Source organism: Magnolia sinica, chromosome 5, assembly GCF_029962835.1.
Source record: "Magnolia sinica isolate HGM2019 chromosome 5, MsV1, whole genome shotgun sequence".
NCBI lineage: Eukaryota > Viridiplantae > Streptophyta > Magnoliopsida > Magnoliales > Magnoliaceae > Magnolia > Magnolia sinica.
The window spans coordinates 113,837,645-113,856,008 of record NC_080577.1 but is presented as its reverse complement, the minus strand read 5'-3'; the positions used below and the strand labels follow the sequence as shown (position 1 = coordinate 113,856,008).

The following is an 18,364-nucleotide window of genomic DNA, read 5'->3' as shown; positions in this document are numbered from 1 at the left end:
TCTACACGTACGTGTGCTGCGAAACACAGAGAGAATTTTTTTTATACTCTGGGATTGTGCTATGTATGATACGCAGACACTTTAGTAATTGCACCCATTGCAAACAATTTCTCAAATCAGACTATCCAAATTACAATACCCAGGGCCGATATATCATAAACCAAAAATTATGTTTAGTCGATTATCTAACTATTGGGTTGGTGGACATTTATTGGACGGTTAAAAATGAAAACATTTATTGGACGGTTAAAAATGAAAATATCCCACGGTCCTATTCCCACAAACAAGTGTCCACGAATCAGAGGTTAGGATTTTTCAACGGATCTGATCTTAAGATTGTAACTTGGAAACAGTGGGCTGCACAATCTAATTGTTTTATTTGAGTTAACATATGCTACGTGTACCATTTCTGAGTGCCTGCGTATCAAGCTTCAGACGCAGCCAGAGTATCATATAACTACTCAACTTAAAAGGGCATTATTGTAATTTTAGAACAACACAAACCTTTTAAAACCCCGTTCTTCCTCTCCGCAGAGCCCCTGCAACTCCCCAACAACTTCCTGCATTTCCTCTCTCTTCCCATTCTACCTTTCCCGTCTTCTCCATGGATCCCGTCAATGCATGGGGCAACACCCCTCTCCAAACGATCGACGGTGAGATCTTCGACCTCATCGAGAAGGAGAAGCGCCGGCAATGCCGTGGCATCGAGCTCATCGCTTCCGAGAATTTCACCTCATTCGCCGTCATCGAGGCTCTCGGCAGCCCGTTGACGAACAAGTACTCCGAGGGAATGCCCGGAAACCGCTACTACGGCGGCAATGAGTTCATCGACGAGATCGAGAACCTCTGCCGGGCCCGCGCCCTTCAGGCCTTCCGCCTCGATCCCACGAAGTGGGGCGTCAACGTCCAACCCTACTCCGGCAGCCCCGCCAACTTCGCTGCCTACACTGCCCTCCTCAATCCTCATGATCGGATCATGGGCCTTGATCTGCCGTCTGGAGGCCACCTCACGCACGGCTACTACACGTCCGGGGGGAAGAAGATCTCCGCCACGTCGATCTACTTCGAGAGCCTGCCGTATAAGGTGAGCTCGACGACGGGGTACATCGATTACGATAAGCTGGAGGAGAAGGCGATGGATTTCCGGCCTAAGCTGATAATTTGCGGAGGGAGTGCATACCCACGGGATTGGGATTATGCGAGGCTCAGATCGGTTGCTGATAAGTGCGGGGCCCTTCTGTTGTGTGACATGGCCCACATTAGCGGCCTTGTTGCGGCTCAGGTATGATAGAATTCAACTGGATTTATTATTATTTTTTCTATGTGAATTGGTGTTTCGAATTATATTGGATCATTTTGTGATATGGGCTTTTTTTTTTTTCTTTAAAGAATGAATATCTGAATCTGGGTTTTTTGTGTTTTGGATTCTTGAATTATGGGTTTTTATAATTTGGGTTTTGATTTTATCGAGATCCGAATCTTTGTCTTCTTTTTGTTTGGGGGCTTATTGAGTTCCTGAATTATGGGTTTTCTATGATGGATTATTTGAATTTCTTGTGGCTTACTGTATTTTGATTCTTTGAATTCTAGTGGGTGAATATGGTTTTTCTTCTTTCAAGTGCAGTGGAGATCTGAATCTGGGTTTTGAAGTTTTTGCTGTTTCTTGTTTGATTTACATGAATATGATGAAAGGTTTTATGGGTGTGGTCTGCAGATCTGAATGAGGAATGGGTTGTATTAATAATGTATATGACTGATATCTGGATCTAGGTTTACCATCATATTTGTCGGTGCTGATGTTTGATACAGGTGGGCCCCACCTTTTGTTGATCCATGCAATTCATTTGGTGGGACCCATCGTAGATGGGGGAATGTTGCAATGGACTCCATTCTCAAACAATCGTAGCCATCTGATAGTCAGCCTACAGATAGATGGTTAAAGAGAAAGACAGAGTGGGGTGGCCGGGTTGGCGATCTAGATTAGTGGAAGATGGGAGCCCACGAGGTTAAAGAGACTGTTGCTTCTGTGTCTTTTAACGTTGGATGGCTTGATCTATATGATTTTGAACTATTGACCCCCTATAGGTAGGGCCCAACCTAATGAACAGGTCCTGATGTTGCTCATGTAATGCAAAAAATGATTTTGGATCAATGGCCTAGGGCTCCCCTCCATGGCAGAGACAAAAGTCCAGTCCTTCAGTCCGTTGTCCATGGACTTGTGATTTTAGAGATCTGGTTCTAGTGCCTCTCAGGTCCAGCCTTCCAGGTCTTGACTTCCAAGGTCTTCTTTTTCTTTTTCTTTTTTGTCTTTTCTTTTTTCTTTTTCTTTTTCTTTTTTAACATTTAGCTCCAAGTGGAATTGAGAAAAGGGGTTGTAAATCTGTCATGGATGGTTGGCCTTGCAAGAAGTCTGGGTGGGCTTTATTGGTTTTGCAAGAAGTTGATTTTTAAGAACCTGGCAGCACAACTTTGTTTATAATGATTCTTGGTTGAAAGATGTTTAGCTGGTGGATCAATGTTTTTATTTAGTTAGATATGAAAGCAAGTCGCTCTCTCCAATCTACTGATCTGGACAAGCGGATGTGGGCAATCCAAGGCTTATCAAAGAATAGCAAGGAGATCTACATCTTTGATTAGGGTAGCTGATTGAGGTTTGTGTTAATTATGTGTTTATTGTTGGAAATGTAGTTTCCACCCTTCTTTGTGTTCTCCATTTCTTACATGTCAAATTTGGTGTCTCAGAGCAATCCAATCCTCTTGCATTCCCAAGTGCAGATATAGAAGCGGTTTGGTTGGTTTTGGATTTTCTTAGGGATCGCTTTCTCAATCATGCACATGAAAATGCCATTTTTCATTGGGCGTTTGGGGTGTAGATCAACTGCATGTAGTTGTATTGAAGTTTTCAATATACGTTAGCTTAACAGTGCAAGGTTTTATTAGCCACCTCTAGATCAGCATGCTCTTTTGTACCTAGCACGGGTAATCTGGTGGCTTCTAGGCTAGCCAGATAGAGTGGCGGGAGGGTCAGTTGTTCTCAACTCCTGGAGTTTGTAAGGGCCCATCTGGATGCATCCTCTGAAGGGGCATGTGAGGCCTAAAAACTGTTTTGACCCAAATGTCGGTTGATTTTGTGCATTTGGATGCACTGTGCAAACCCCTTTCTCATCTCCTGCTCGACAAAACAGGTGCAAAAACTCTGAATCAGCCAAGTCCACCAAAAAAGCAGGCTTGAAACCCCTTTTCGAGGAAGTGTGTCCAAATGGGCCATAATTGTTTCTGGTTCTTAATAAATTTGTCACCTTTCAAACAAAAATGCACTCTGGAAATTCCATAATTCGAAGCCCCTTTTCGGGTTTTGTTGTGTAGGAAGCTGCAAACCCGTTTGAGTACTGCGATGTTGTCACGACCACAACTCACAAGAGCCTGAGAGGGCCAAGATCTGGTATGATCTTCTACAGGAAAGGACCCAAGCCTCCCAGGAAGGGCCAGCCAGAGGGTGCTGTCTATGACTACGAGGACAAAATTAACTTTTCTGTTTTCCCATCACTCCAGGGTGGGCCGCACAATCACCAGATAGCTGCATTGGCCGTTGCTTTGAAACAGGCCATTTCTCCTGGATTCAAGGCATACGCCAAGCAGGTTAAGGCCAATGCAGTTGCCCTTGGAAACTACCTGATGAACAAGGGATACAAGCTTGTCACTGATGGAACTGAGAACCACCTCGTTCTATGGGATCTTCGACCTCTCGGCCTGACCGGTATTTTCCTCATGGCATTGCTTGGATTTTGTTGTTTTGTGATGGAAACCTGATTGACGCCATTTGGGATTTGTGTTGCTAATATCAGTTTTTGTCCACAAATGGTACAATTGCAGGCAATAAAGTCGAGAAGCTTTGTGACTTGTGCAACATTACTGTGAACAAGAATGCCGTTTTCGGGGACAGCAGTGCGCTTGCTCCTGGAGGTGTTCGAATCGGTATGAACTTCCCTTATGCTGGGTCATTTGTCCTTTTCCACATCTTTTTTTCTTCAAATTTTCTTCACATATTGAAAAGATGGTAGAATTTGCATGTCCATTTTTAAACAATTCACACTGCTATTATTTTTCCTTATTTTTTGTTATTTATGTTGGTTTACTGATATTTTTATGCTGCACATTTTACTCTAGGAATATGATCCTTGATCTGAAGACAATCCTCGAGTTCCTTGGTTTCACAATCTAGACCATTAATCTGTTGGGCATTCGAATGGACCGCCCAACACAGCCACACAGAAACAGCTATTGATGGAACAATCCTTGCTGGTTGTGATCTGTAGTCTTGTGACTTGTGAGTAGAATGCATAGTAGTAAATGCAGTACAATCCACATTCAATGGAGCACGAAATGTGGATTTATAGGATCTTCTAATCTGGGATATTTTTGGGGGCATCCCATTTTCTTTGGGAGCTCATCAAATCAACTGTCCGGATTGCTGAAGTTTGGCAGCACCTATAGAAACTCAGGGCCTAGGCATATATAGTCAGAGGATCCTGTAAATATTTTTTCAATCACATCTCATGGTGGTTACTGATTTGTGGATGAGGAGCATTTTAGTACATCAGGAATATATGATCCTTGCTATGAGAATATACTATAGTATTCTTGAGTTCTTGCAAGTGCAGTTGACAGTTTGGCAATCTAGATCATTTAGTACAGCCAACCCCAAGAAGCATGGACAAGGCTATGATGATGAAGATGACAACGAGGGTCTCATATATATCCTCATTAGGGCCCAACAAATCAACCGTAATAAGTCCCACTGATAGGAAACTCAGGACCCAACGAGAAATTCACACATTGTTGGCAGATCATACGGCTGATACTCCAAATTAATCTTTTATTTTTATTTTTATTTTTTGGTTTCTGGCTAGCAGACAAAAAGCATTCTGCACAAAGATAGATATTTGTGGCCTCGTGTCTGCCACATACTTTAATCACCAGTCTGGGTCCCAGATTTAGGGCTGTCAACAGGTCGGGTCCTATAGTACCCATACCTGTGCTAACCAGGCCCGGGTGTAGTTCTTGAAGACCCATAGCTGAATCCAATTGGGTTCAGGTACCCATTGGGTCTTTGCATCTAGGTTTCCGGTTGAGTTTGGGACAAATAAGAGATTTACATGGTTGGATTGATTAGATCGGTCATACATGTGCCACTTTAACGCATGCATGGTGTGTAAACAGTGTGTGTGTGTGTGTGTATAAATTTTACTATTAAAACTAACTAGATCTGTCACAGCCCAACTTTAACTTGGTCCATCACATGAACCCAACTAGAACTGATTTTTAATGGGGTCCAAAAGACGAGACCCAAATTCAACCCACTTTCATAATGGTGTTAAAATCGGGCTAGTCCATCAGGTACCCATTGACAGCCCTACACAACCGGAAGATTTTTTTACGCCAAAGTTCTCCTCATCCAATATCAACAGTGGCGTCATCAACTCCATTGACCGGCGCTGGCCAACCTCATGTCCTGCATTGATGTCCGTGCCGACCTCTTCTCTTTAGCCAGTCCATTTTTACCCATCACAAACTCAATTGTCATGGATCCCATTTCGTAGGAAATCCTGACCCGAGGAGAAAAATGAACATTCTCAAATAATCATACCCTTCCTCCGGATCAATCTTTTTGTATTCTTATTATACTTTGGTTTTTCATATATGTGGTCCGGGCCTCTCCAAATTGCCCGAAGATCATGATACTGCAATTGTATTGCATCTCACTACGTAGGTTGGTTTGGCTTGGATGTTGAAACAGGTACCCCTGCAATGACTTCAAGGGGTTTGGTCGAGAAGGATTTTGAGCAGATTGGCGAGTTCCTTCACCAGGCAGTTACCATCACCCTAAATGTTCAAAAGGAGCATGGGAAGCTCCTCAAGGACTTCAACAAGGGCCTTGTCAACAACAAGGACATTGAGAACCTTAAGGCGTCTGTTGAGAAATTCTCTGCCTCTTTCGATATGCCTGGCTTTGACATGTCCGCCATGAAGTACAAGGATTAGAGCGGCCGGTTACCCCCAATCGTTACCATCTATCAAGCTACTCTTGGGTCACAACCTAAAAAATTCCATTTCAATTTCTTCAAGTTTCATTTTTGCATTTTTTTTGGCTGGTTATTTGAGTCCTTTCCTATGTAAAATTCCCCTTTGGGTTTGTTGGAATGCATCCAATTCAACTCATCCCTTGAGAGTGGGGTCCATGTTTAAGTGATACAGATTGTTTGTGGGTGAGATGTTTTCCTCCCTGAGGTAACCCACTTGCGGGGCAATTATCAGAATATAGCTACAATCATTCGATGGGGACGTTTTGCACACTATCACCCCTCCATCCAACCATGATAGGGGCCCACCCACCAGATGAACATCTGGATCACCAAAAGGTGGACCCCATCATTATAGACTGCTGCCTCAAATGAAAATGCAACTAATATCTGATTATAGTGATGATACAGATAGCTGGTTTTTCCTAAGCCCATGCCCGTATGCATTGCATCGCACCGCACGTACACACCCACTTTATGTGCAAGTCTGACAAAAGGGTGCAAGATCCAAGCCGTCCATCAGATGGGCATGGCCATTTAGATGATACTCTAAAATCAAGCTGGTCCATTCCTTTTGGTGGGCTACAATGTTCGGAGCCAGCATACAGCCAAGGCATCTATTTGCTTCAGTCACTTTTGGCCTACCTTACTGGTGGTTTGGCCTGATTTATGGTCCAAGTTATCTTGAAAGTGGGACCGACCTGATGCACAGCTTGGATTCTGTACACGCTAAAACCAGGAAAACCGAGCAGAGTAACAACGTAGAATCAAATGCATACTCGTGGATGTACCATGCTTCAAAATTTCTTATGATAAGACAACTTAAGCATCTCATTTTCAATTCGTGGCTGGCTTGCAAACAGATGATAGTGGAGATGCAGCCGAAGTCCACGTTCTAATGATGATGAAGGTCTACATTCTAATAAAAAAGGTTCAAAGATTGGCTTCTAGGATTTTCCAGTCAGAAATTTTAAGCCGTTTGGTGATAAGATAAATAAAATATCTATGGTTGAAGGACATTATTTCCTAGTTTGATAGCATTATTAGTCATTTTCAAATGTAAGATACGAAGTGATTGTTGTTTAATAAATTAATATTTAAGATTTCTACTCGTAAAACAAATAATTTAAAAATGTCATGTGCGAGTATATGGGTTCTCCTTCATCAGTGCTGTTAGAAAAAAAAAACAATAAAAGCTCTTGCGGCTTGGTTTGATGCGTACCATTCCTACTCCAGAAATAATGATCCAAAAGGCGACACATGAGACTGTACAAACATGCTAAATGGACCCCACACAACTTAGATGTATTCTGTTAATGGGACCCGCGAACAGCAGATAAGGTTTTATTAGTGTCATCCCCTCATAGCTGCTCCTTGTAATGTGGCCCACCTAAGCTTTACATGCAGGTCCGACTTTTGGCCTTGAGACCTAATATTGAAGGGCACATCCAAGGAATGGGGTAGTCTGAAATGCACAATTGACTTGGCCCCACATCAGCCCAGTTCTGAGCACTATCTGACCTCACCTTCCCATGTAGATTATCAATGGGCTAGGGTAGATGACTGAAACAAAATATTAGTGCAAGGAGACTGTTTGGATGCACCAACAAAACCAGGATTTAGAGGCAAAAGCCTTGAACTCTAGTTTTGCAGCCCATATTCACACATGCCACAGATACTGTCTTCAATATCTCCTATTACAAATTGCCTAAGCATGTCAAATTCAAGGATGTATCACATTCCCACCAAAAGCCATTATTCTTAGGGCTTTTTACCTAAATACTCCCAAGATTTCGTGGGAACACTAAAATAACACTACTTTTTAAATATTTTTTAAAAAAGTAGTGTTATTTTTAAACACCTGAAACACTTTTTAAAAAATAAACAATAAAAATTCTATACCTATATTTTCTTTTAACACTACTCTTTGGGTAACTTTTCTTCTACCACTATATTTTTTTTGGACATCCCATGACCTAAAGGGACCCACCAAATGGACGATGTATATATCCAACACATCACGGTGGACCCCACAGAGCTCCACATTCTCTGAGGCTTCTGTCAGGTCCACCTTATAAAACCTTTTTCCCTTGCAAGTAAATAAAATAAAATCCAAACAATGAAATATATAGTTTTTATTCAGTACTTTTTACTATGAGATTGTTACACGTCCAACATTGGTAGTAAAAGACGCTTTATTACCTCTAGTGACGGCAACGAGTGATCTTGCTGCAGCCACGAGTGTAAGGGTTGGCAGGGGTAAGCTTGTATGGCTTGTTTGGCTTGTATTTATCGTCCACGTCGTGGTCCACATCATTGTGGCCATTGCCGTCGGGAGCGGCCGATTCAACGGTGCAGATCTCATGGCTAAGCAACACAAGGCCCACCAGGGCCACAGCCAACAGCCACAATTGAATCTTGTTACCTGCCATCCCTCCCTCTCTCTCTCTCTCTCTCTCTCTCTCTCTCTCTGTTCAAAGATCTATTTATAATCTTACATGGGCCGTTGATTAGGAGTTTAAATAAGGTAATTAACCATATTTAGTAAGGTTTCATAATTGGTTAGAGGGTACGTAAATGGATGGTTGATATTGATTTGGTTGGTCTTTCTTAGTCGGTTTTACTTTTCCATGGCAACGCGAAACTCCTGCACGACTACCCACTGAGCGTGCCAACCTTTCTGTAAGGGAAATGATTTTATTTTCAGGAAATCCACTCCGTCCATCAGGTGCAGTACCCAATTTTTGGCGTTGATGCCAAAATTCATTTTGGTGGCCCGCTATGGGAATTATACCTAAACCCTATAGCATTCGTGTGTTATGGCCCACCTTAATTTTGAAATAGCTCGATTTGTGGGTAATTATTTCATCCTAGTCATACAAGTTAGATGAATGGATTGGATGAAATATAGACGCCACGATGGGCCCTACAAAGAACTAATGGTGGGTGTTTCATTGCAACTATTTCATATGCAGTGACCTACCTGAGTCTTGGTTCTTCATGATTTTTGGAGCCTTGGGTGAACGAGAGGTGGCATACCGGATGAATGGATTGGATCTCATGAAAGTTTCACCTACATGGTAGTAGGTACACTTACCCGAACTGGATTGGGTGGTGACCAAACACCACCCAGATAGGTGGTGTTGGGTGCTGTGGGGCTCACCATGATCTATATGTTTTATATCCATGCCGTCCATCCGTGTTTACAGCTCATTTTAGGCATGAACCCCAAAAGTGAAGCAGAACTGAAGCTCAAGTGACCACACCACAGGAAACAGGGGATAATAACATCCACCGTTGAAAAGCGGACCCTATTCATCTACAACACCTGTTTTAGATGGCATGTAAAACACCAAACTCTAATGGATGTAAAATTAACTCCATCACCAGGTTCTGCTCTTTATCCCAGTCTCCGGGAAAAAAATCATAGAGACACAATGGAAATAGGATTCCAACCGTAGGTTTGTGTGTGGGGCCACTATGGTATTTATCTTTCATCAAACCTATTAAGTTCGTACCGTGTGGCATGTCTAAGTATTCAATCGAGCTGATTTTATGTGTCTTAATTTCACACTGATGATGTCTAACAATGAGAGAAGTTTCATTGTACGGCCATCGTACTTTGATGGGTCTAGTACTATCTATTGGAATGTTAGAATGAAAATATTTTTGAAATTCCTAGATTCTATGGTTTGAAAATTTATAAATCAAGGATAGCATATGTTGGTAGAATAAATTGTGATAGACAATACCAGCATTACCAATCCCAAAAATAAATTCAAATGGAGTGTTAATGAGAGAGCTAGATATAATTATAATGTTAAAGCTCTCAACACTATTTACCGTGTCGTTTTTCCGAATGAATTTAAAAGAATTTGTATATTTAAAATTGAGAAACAAGTGTTGGATATTTTAGAAACCACCAACGAGGAAATTTTATAGCACAATAAAGCATTTTAAAATTCAACTCTTAACCACCCAATTCAAAAATATTAATATGGAAGAGCATTAATCATTTATGAAATTTTATTATATATTGAATGATATTTGCAACTCTACATAAAGTTTAGAAGAAACAATTTTAAAGGCCCATATATGTAGAAAAATTCTCAGGTCCCTACTAAATAGATTTACCTCCAATATAACTTCAATTGGAGAGTGTAGAAACATTAATAGTATGAAAGTATACAAACTTTTAAGTTCTCTATATACATTTGAACTACACTTTAGAGAAACGTCATTCAGTGATTAGAAAAGACTCATTTACCCAAAAAAGTATATCGATAATCTCTCATGTGTGCCATAGTTGAGGTGATATGGCTACTTAAAGATAACTTCAATTGAATAGTGTAGAAATATTAATAGTATGAAAGCATACAAACTTTTAGGTTCCTTATATACATTTGAAGTACACTTTAGAGAAACGCTATTCGGTAATTAGAAAAGACTCATCTGCTCAAAGAAGTAGATCCATAACCTCTCAGATGTGCCACGGTTGTGGAGATATGGGTCACTCGAAGTTTTAAAGTTTTATCTATCCACTTGTCCTGAACCGAATAGGTAAATATATTATGATTGAGAAAACGACACATGAAACGAAGAGTCCTCCTAAAATATCATCAAAAAATAAGTTGTTATCAATTCCTATAAAAATTAACAATCACATGATAGAGGGTATATAAATTACTAAGAGAGTATGAAAACGAGAATAATGTCCTAATGAGAAAACGAGAATAATGTTTAGTAGGAGCAATTACTAAGAGGGTATGAAAAAAAGAGAAAAATTATCTACCAAATATAAATCTCTAAATAGGATTTCACCTAAGAAAGTTGAATCAAGAAAGAAATACTCTATCCTGGTAACAGTCCATGTCCTAAGAAATTTACACCCCGGTGGGTTCCGAAAAAGGATAGGTGACCTTAGTTAGTCTATATGTACTTAATAGATAATTTTGTGGATTAGTCTCATTATCTTTTTGGTTAGTTTAGCTCTAAGTTGCTTCCCTCTTATTTTATTTTGCTAAACTATATTGGCCATAATGCTTATAAGTATATCTTCTTGTGTGACTATTTTATGCATGCACCATTAGTCTTGAATGCTCATATGCATCCTTATTAAATTCCCTTGTTAGTATGTGCTTATTGATGTATTTTATGATTTATAAAATTTTCCATATTTCTGTACTTATTAGCATATCCATGGAATTGGCTCTTTGTCAATTGTCAATTAAAAAATAAAATAAAATTGGAGAATATCAAGATTCGACCAAAACATGTTAAATTATATTTTACATATTTTATTTGGTACATAAATTTGATGGACTCAGGGGGAGCACTTCCGAATGAGCAATGTTGTATCCACATCATGTCTTGTATTTATATTGTAAATCTTTGCAATTTTTTACATGTAATTTTTTAGTTGTTTGGTTTGTCATTGATGATGCACTATAATAGGGCTAGTTTAGGTTTTGTCACGTAATTTACAAAGGGAGAGATTGTTAGTGCTCCAATTTATCAATAATGTGTGTTAGTGTGTCTTCAGTTGATTGAGCCTCCATTACAAGATATTGGAAGACAGAAATCTTAAAGACTTGAAGCATCAAGACTTGAAAACAGAGGTAAATTGAGACAACTTGGTGAAATTAACATTCAACCCCTTAAAGTTTCAAAATAGCCTACATTTAGATGATATATTTTCCCATAGAAAAATTCTTATTTGATCATCTCAAGCCTTAGTCTTAAAACAAACATATTTAACTAGACTCATAGATATTCAAATCTAGTGAAAACTAGAAATCATATTTAGCAGAATTCTAAAGACTATCGATTGAATTAACAATCCTTCGATTTGAGTCGATCGAATCGATAGTCCAATCGAGAACGGCAAAAATATCCAACGAGTTAACTGCTTAATTATTGAATTACTTGATCAAATTAAAGGTGCACTCAATTTAATCGAAACTAATCATTATAAATCTGTTGGAGTTTTTTCTCTGTAAAACAGGCATTCCAATCTTTACAAAACATATGGATTTTTAAAGTTTTTAGAGGCTTTATGCATTCAACTCATATCCCGTGTGCTCTAGAATACCCATCTAGGTGAATCTCCAATTGGAACCAACTATTCCTTAGTTGTAAGATATTCCACCACCATCTCATTATTTTGACATCCTTATAAGAAGATCATTAGAAGGTAGTCAATCGTAAGAGCTAAAGAAGATCCGGATCAAAGATCGGAGGAGTAAAAGAGAAGCCACATTAAGATTGATTGAGCATCTCAAAAAGGCGCTATCAACGAGGCTCATCCAAAATGTGTTAGGTTTTAATTAAAGTCCATCGAGTTTGAAACCCAAACTCAAATAAGTCTTTGTGTAGGATCGTATCCGGCGGGAGTGTATATATATTAGTTCTTGTGTATGACTAATCGAGGGTTATTGGTGAGACTATAGAGCCTTAAAGCTTCCGAGGAAGCCTTTGATGAGAGTGTACATGCGTACTTGTGTAGGACTGTAGTTAACCTATAGAAAACCCTTGAAGTCTCTAAGGGAGCCAATGACACAGGTGTGTACGTGTACATTCTTGTGTAGGACCGCCACCAATATAGGTATGTACGTGTAGGTCCTTGTGAAAAATCTCAGAGATAGTGAAATTCAGAAAACTCGAGTTTGAATTCGTTCTCCGTAAGTGGAGTAGGCAATTTGTCTAACCACTATATATTTTTATATTTGTGATTTTTATGTTGTATGCATTTCTATCTATCTTTGAGATCCGATTTATTTAATTCATATGAATACATTATTAAATTATATGCTTGGCGCTTAATGCATTGAATACACTTGATATATCAATCTCGCCTCATAGACTACTTTGCACATATAATTGAATCTTGTATAGTTTATGATCTTGGATTAAATTAGCCTTGTAGCTTAAATTGCATTAAGTAGTAAATAATTTTAAATAATCCTATTCACCCTACTTCTAGGGCTTTCCTATAATTCTAAGCTCTGCAAGCCAGCACATGTCGTAATATCGTGTTAGATAACCATGCAATTTCATAGGCCTTGTATAAATATTATAGGCCGGGCTTAGGCCAAACTATTTTGGACTATAATGAGCTCAGGCCAAATTTAAGCTTTATGTAGACTAATGCAAGTCAGGCTTAGTCAAATCTTAGCTCAACAACACCCTGATCCATAGCTCAAGTGATAGACTGAGTGAAAGATACCTCATTTCAACACTAAGGTCTTGGTATCTATCCCTAGTGGGGGTGGCTAACAGTGAAGTGTGAACTGACAGTGGGGTGTACTAACAAGCTAACAAAAAAAAAAAAATCTTAGCTCATCTTTAACATGGCTGTTGACACCCCATATGAAAGGTATTTTACGCCCAAATAGGGATTTATTACCCTTCTTTTGCCCTCATCAAAGTATACTTTAGTCATTAACCACCTGAAATCTTCCAAAATTTGAGTTGGGTCCTAAATTACTTGAAGATGTAAGCATTCATTTTTTGGGGGCAGTGGGGCCATCAAATAAACTGCCATGGGTCCCACAAAAAAACCAATATATATATATATATATAATATTGTCGCCCATCTCCCTGATAGCCTCTTCCAACCCCTGCTTGCTTAAGTTAAGACCATGTAAAGCCAATCGTTGCTTGTGTTATCTGCGCAAGCACTCTAACTCTAGTAGGTGTCATTTACTCATTTGTCTTAAAAAGCTTCTATCATATTATCATACTTTTCAAAAAAATAGAAACTCGGTCTTGTATATGGCAAGAGATTCTAAAAGATTTATTAGCTTGCGCAGCTTGAATTAACAATCATATCTTCATATTATTTCCAAAACACTCATCTATATAATCTTGGGGCACTGGGGAATATCAATAAAGCCTCTTTATTAGCTCATCCATGATACGAATGAGAAACCAATTACTCTGTTTTCTACTCTGTTTTCATTTAGAACAGAATGTAAAAAGAATTTATGGAAGTAAAGATTAGTTTCTTATCATTCAATGAGTGAGCTTTTTTTTTTTTTTTTTTTTTTAAAAAAAGCTCAGCGAGCAGGCCTTTTTTGGATTAATTTGAGGAGAATCTTTTCTATGATCAAACTCGAATTATGTTATGTATGACAAAGCCCTTTCCTGACGAGGGATGCTTATGTTTTTCATCTGACTTATAGCAGAAAGATTATGTAGAGTGATCAACCTTTTAAAATGCAATCTCTTCTCATGCAACTGCAAAACTAGGTAAAATCATGATTTAAGGCAGGTAGGCCAAACAGTCAAATTATTTTGAAATACGAAAATTTTACATTAGGAAAAGGTAAATTTTCAATTACAAAAACTTACAATCATGGTGACTTCTCCAGCCAAACGTAACCTTACATTAAGACCATATACCAAATAAACATTGGAAAAAAATTACAAATAATAAAGGGTAACTCCAACACTCCTATTAGAGGACTTATATTCATCCAACGATGATGTAATAGAGGCCCAAATATCTCTATCAAATCTCAACCACTCATTAGTTCTGGTGCGTATCCTCGTGACAACCGTAGCCCTTTCTGCAGACACGGGTAGATGTTCTGGCGTGTTTTGGCTTGTACACGTCGTCGGCATCTTCATCGACAATGCCGGGGGTCGCTGCTTCAACGGTGCAGCATTCGTTGTTGAGCAAAACAAGGCCCACCAGAACCAGGCCTACCAGCCACAATTGCAACTTATATTGTGCCATTTCTCTCCTATGCTTTTGTTTTTTTGGTACTTTTTGCAATCTACATGGGTGATGGTGGTCCACTTATATAAGTCTTAATGATCCATATTTAGTATTGTTTTAGAGGTGGTTTTTTTAAAACCTCTTATTAGATGAAACTTGGTCGTGGGTAAGCCTGATGGATGGTTGATATTGATTCCGATGGTGTTGCTTTTACTCGGTACAGTCACTGTTTATAGGTAATTGCAACGGATTATTTCTAATTTGAGTAAGTTTAAAATGGACCACAATCGTCTAAAAGACCTAAGTTCATTGGGACCCACTATTTTGTATATGTAAAATCCACTCCGTCCATCAGGTTCTATCCTTGATGCTAGGACCTGGGACCAAAAATCTGCCAGAGCCACAGTTCAGATCATCCACACCAGATGGAACAATGGGGAAGAGATGACAACTATAGGTTTGTTTGTCGGGCCACCTTGGCAACGGTGGGTGTTATTATCCTCACTGTTTCCTGTGGTGTGGTCCACTTGAACTTAGGATCTGCATCGTTTTTTGGCTACTGCCTTAAAATGGTCTGGCAAAACGGGTAGATGGCATGCATATAAAACACATACATTATGGTAGTGGGCCCCACAGAGTGCATAACACCACCTAGCTAGGTGGAGTTGGGGTCACTTCCCAATCCGTTTCCAATTCAGTGTACCTTGCCCGATGAATGGCTGGAAATTTGACACGTGTGCCTTCCCATATTGCAAGTCACGGTATAGAGGAAGCACAGGCATAGTAGACAAGGTTTCAGTTAAAAAGGTTATAGCAAGTGGGGCCCATGGTCCATTAAATATGACAATGTGTGCCTTGTGCATATGTGCCTCCATGCATATTCAAACACCTCACATGTATTATGTGCGCCACAATTCAACTTCAAGAACCCGTGTTTGCCTCGTATGCTACACGTCACTATCCATTTTTAAGCATTCCACGTATGTTGTTGGAAATATGTTAATGACTGTTAAGAAAAAAAAAATTTAATGATTTTGTTAAATAATAAATTTGAAAATAAATTTTAAATTTATAGAATATTCATGTTTAAAAACAAACAAAGAAAACGATAATTTTTTTCATATATTCTTAGAAATAAAGTTTTCTGAGAAATGCTATTTTCTTTCCTATGATTTCGACCAATCTAAGCAGGCCCTTAGTAGCCTGTTCATAATCATGACACAGAAATACCATTTCCCATGAAACTGGCTTTTCAATGTTTGGGAAGCCTTTCTTTGTGAGACCTTGTGATAAATATATTTTACTATTTACTTTTTTTTGTTGAAAAATCATTAAATTTACTTTTTCACCTCTATCTCTAAGAAAATCATTTAAAATAGCCAAAGGAAAATGAGCTTTTTGAAAGCTAAATCAGAAGCTGCCATCATACACCTTTAATAGCTTCGCATTCACAACATTTGCCACTGTAACTCCTAACACAATGTAATTCACATGGCTTGGATGATGCCATTACAACGTCACGTGGCAAATGTACTCCAGACGAGATTTTGTTCTCGTGGTCTGGATAATGCCATTACAGTATCACATGCACCAGCGTGCCATTTTATACTCGTGACACCTATCATTACAACATCACATGAGCCAACATATTTTTTGGTACTTTAACCCCGCATGTAGTGATCCTTATAATGGCGTGAAGATGAAAATTGTCATTATAGGTTAAGTGATTTGAATAATACCACCATAGTTTCATGTGCACTTGTTAAATATGAGTACTTATAGTCAAAAGAACAACATTGTCATTTCATATAGGTAATTTTTAATTTTCAGCACCAGCCCCACATCTAATACAGATGCGTGATGCCTTCTCACATGTGCCTTTGTCCATCTTAAATTGCTCTGTATATACCATATATGCCGATGTATGTAAGTGTTACCCTCTAGTTTGAAGTGGCTACATGTCAAATGTGCCTAAGTGTCTCTTATGCTAATATGACGCATATGCCTTTCTCATTCTCCAATTGTTCCATGTATGCCATACGTGCTAATGTGCATGAATGATGCCCTCGAACTTTAAATGCCCACATGTAAAGCGGCATATACGACTCTTGTGCCACGTTTGCTACCATACAGCTTCAAGCACTTCACACGTGTGCCACGTGTGTCACAATTTACCTTCATATACACTGCATGTAATGTGTGCCACATGTCCAGCTGTTCATTTTCTAGCGTCTCATAAGTACAAAATGAATTAATCTAACACATGCCAATGGCTAGTTGGATTTTTTTTTATCTAAAAAAACTTTTGTTTTGCGAAATGACAAATTTGAAAATAGGTTTAAGGTATTCCCAAAAAAAAAAAAAAAAAAAATCTTATGATAAAACAAATAGGAAAAACAAAGTTTTGTTTCCTAAGAAATAGTATTTTCTTTTATGTGCTTTTCACAAATCCAAATAGGCCCAAAATTCAACCCATTAATAAGGCTTGCTTGGATTCATGGAATTCGGTAAATTTTCAAAAAATGTATTCCATGTTTGCCTATCAAAACATTGTCCAGTTCAGCATGACAAATGGCATAAATCTTAAAATTTTCACAATAGTACATTGAAAAACACACTAAATGATATTGTAGTGAGATTTTCAATATATTGGTAGATTTTATATATTGCGATTTATCTCGAAAAGTAGCAACTCGGGCTTGTTTGGTGCGTGGTATTAGATGGGATTAGGTGGTATGTAATTGCATTTGGACCCATGCAAATTCCATCTGCCATTTAAAAACAATGGAAAGATCCTAATATCATGAACGAATGGTAAATATTGCAGGATTTTTTGTGGATTTGAAAATCCACTATACCTGTGGGCCACCGTCAATGCATGTGTTTTATTCACACCATCCATTCATATGTGTCATTTACAAGTGACATTCAAGTTGTGACTGGCATCAGTTGTGAAGTGTAATCCATTGATTACAGTTTCACAGTCCAAACACAAGCCTCACTTATATTTCCCAAAGGAAAGATTTTGATCCTAAAGGTAGAATTGGACAGTTAAAATACAATGGTATTTCCAAACATGTAATCATTGTGCAATAATAATGTTAATTCCATCTAATGCAATTCCATCTCATTCAATCTCACCATTCAAAGAAGAATTTGTCATGCAAGAACATGATTTCTCAACAATATCCTGAAAAAACCTTCAAATTTTGAAAATATCCCGAGAAATTCTTTGGCTGAGAAAGATTTGTCACCATATAATCCTGGCCTTTTTATATCAATCAAGCCGGGATACTTTCATCAGCAGAACAGGATTCATATAGACATCCCTAATTAATTGGGGTAAAGCTTAATTAGATGAAATTTTACGGAGTACTCAGTCATTGCAACTATAGATTATCTTCCATAAAAATACATAGGAATCCGTACATGTCGGGTCCACATTTCAACACTCTATAGACCATTAATCTGATGGGCCTCATGTAATCATGGATGGGGATGCATTAAAATTCTCCCAAATCAGAAAATCCTAACCTTTCCATCAGTAAATTTATGTTGAACA

The 18,364-nt window shown here is 38.7% G+C and overlaps 1 protein-coding gene across 1 annotated transcript; it reads left to right on the top strand.

Moving 5' to 3' along the window:
- The first annotated feature begins 537 nt into the window (after positions 1–537).
- LOC131246805 (serine hydroxymethyltransferase 4-like) lies at positions 538–6,250 on the top strand. Its single transcript, XM_058247219.1, has 4 exons — positions 538–1,282; positions 3,367–3,757; positions 3,874–3,975; positions 5,798–6,250. Exons 1-4 carry the CDS (start codon positions 605–607, stop codon positions 6,040–6,042), a joined length of 1,416 nt encoding a protein of 471 aa, XP_058103202.1. The 5' UTR covers positions 538–604; the 3' UTR covers positions 6,043–6,250.
- The last annotated feature ends 12,114 nt before the right edge of the window (positions 6,251–18,364 follow it).

Excerpts from the sequence above, each read along its gene's own strand:
- LOC131246805 (XM_058247219.1), top strand. The coding sequence starts at position 605 with ATGGATCCCGTCAATGCATGGGGCAACACCCCTCTCCAAACGATCGAC. Across the intron at positions 3,758-3,873 it reads TCGACCTCTCGGCCTGACCG|GCAATAAAGTCGAGAAGCTT; the intron begins GTATTTTCCTCA and ends GTACAATTGCAG. Across the intron at positions 3,976-5,797 it reads TCCTGGAGGTGTTCGAATCG|GTACCCCTGCAATGACTTCA; the intron begins GTATGAACTTCC and ends ATGTTGAAACAG.